General features: G+C 57.3%; 1 protein-coding gene across 1 annotated transcript in view; it reads right to left on the bottom strand.

The window, feature by feature from the left end:
- DLL4 (delta-like 4 (Drosophila)) overlaps positions 1-523 on the bottom strand; it is a 9,876-nt gene extending 9,353 nt beyond the window's left edge. Inside the window, exons 1-2 of the mRNA XM_009895682.1 lie at positions 470-523; positions 14-302 (exon numbers count right to left, since the gene is read on the bottom strand). Of these exons, the coding sequence (XP_009893984.1) occupies positions 14-302; positions 470-523 (343 nt within the window). The remainder of the gene's footprint in view (positions 1-13; positions 303-469) is intronic.
- Between the last annotated feature and the right edge of the window lie 280 nt (positions 524-803).

The raw sequence follows: 803 nt of genomic DNA, 5'->3' as shown, positions 1-803 counted from the left end.
CCCTCGCCCTTAAACGCGGGCTTAGCGCGGGGTCTCACCGGCCACGTGAAGTTAAAGGGCAACTTGATGGGGCTGTCAAATCGCTCCGTGTCCTTGATGCTGAAGGAGTTCATTCCCAGGATCGGGGTGATGATGCTGCCGAAGGTGCAGGAGCCCGGGGAGACCACTGCCTGGAAGTGCTTCAGGCAGACGCGGAAGAAGGTCCGGCAGTGTGGCGAGCAGGGCTTGCCGCTGGCTAGCGACCCGTGGCTATTCACGAATTCGTGCAGCTCCAGCTGGAAGACGCCAGAGCCGGACACCCTCTGCACAAAGGGGGAGACACACACAAAATAGCCACATCAGACCTTACCCCCGGGCTTTGCCGTGCGAACTTTGCTTCCATCACCCGCTTTACATCTCGCCAACCCTTTTTTGTTTGTTTGTTTCTTTTTCTTTCTTTTTTTTTTTTTTTTTGGCCGTGTGGGGTTACCTGCTGCAAAGCCATTAACAGAAACGTCAAGCCAAAGATGCGCCGGGCTGTCATCCTCGTGTGATTCAAGCTCCCGCTTCTGGGTGGGTTTTAGCTTTTCCTCCTGTATTCCTCAAAACGGTCCAAAGCCAGCGCTTCCCGGCCGAGGGTGCCAAGAGAGGCGTCGCGGCGATTCTCCCGGAGCAACCTGCTCTTCCAAATTATTCCCCCCCGACACACACACGCACACCGCCCCCCTCTCCCGGCACCAGCAGACGATCGGAAGGTAAAATCCAGGTGTCGAGCCGTCGTCCCTTTGCCGGGGAATTAATCCTGCCAGCCGGACCTCTGGGCG

The sequence above is a fragment of the Charadrius vociferus genome, unplaced genomic scaffold, assembly GCF_000708025.1.
Source record: "Charadrius vociferus isolate BGI_N301 unplaced genomic scaffold, ASM70802v2 scaffold111, whole genome shotgun sequence".
Lineage (NCBI taxonomy): Eukaryota > Metazoa > Chordata > Aves > Charadriiformes > Charadriidae > Charadrius > Charadrius vociferus.
Note: the sequence above shows the minus strand (reverse complement) of the source record. Positions and strands in the feature narration are given on the sequence as shown.